The sequence below is a fragment of the Gavialis gangeticus genome, unplaced genomic scaffold (genome assembly GCF_001723915.1).
Source record: "Gavialis gangeticus isolate Ggan-Ray unplaced genomic scaffold, GavGan_comp1, whole genome shotgun sequence".
Taxonomy (NCBI): Eukaryota; Metazoa; Chordata; order Crocodylia; family Gavialidae; genus Gavialis; species Gavialis gangeticus.
Genome location: NW_017729031.1, coordinates 6,136,599 through 6,136,799, shown reverse-complemented (window position 1 = coordinate 6,136,799; position 201 = coordinate 6,136,599). Strand labels below are relative to the sequence as shown.

Genomic DNA, 201 nt, shown 5'->3' with positions numbered 1-201 from the left:
CGCAGACTGCGCGAGCGAGCGGGCGGGCGGGAGCTGCCCGCGGCCGGCGCCATGGGCAACGCGGGCAGCGTGGACTCGCAGCAGACCGACTTCAGGGCGCACAACATGCCGCTCAAGCTGCCGATGCCGGAGCCGGGGGAGCTGGAGGAGCGCTTCGCCGTCGTGCTGGTGAGTGCGGCGGGGCGGGGAGCGGCCGGCGCC

The 201-nt window shown here is 76.6% G+C and overlaps 1 protein-coding gene across 9 annotated transcripts in view; it reads left to right on the top strand.

The window, feature by feature from the left end:
- Positions 1–6: 6 nt before the first annotated feature.
- The window catches only part of FMNL2 (formin like 2), a 318,749-nt gene continuing 318,554 nt past the window's right edge, over positions 7–201 (top strand). For all 9 annotated transcript variants that reach the window (XM_019522397.1, XM_019522402.1, XM_019522393.1 and 6 more), the window contains exon 1: positions 7–168. In XM_019522397.1, coding sequence (XP_019377942.1) covers positions 52–168 — 117 coding nt within the window. In that variant the 5' untranslated portion in view covers positions 7–51. The remainder of the gene's footprint in view (positions 169–201) is intronic.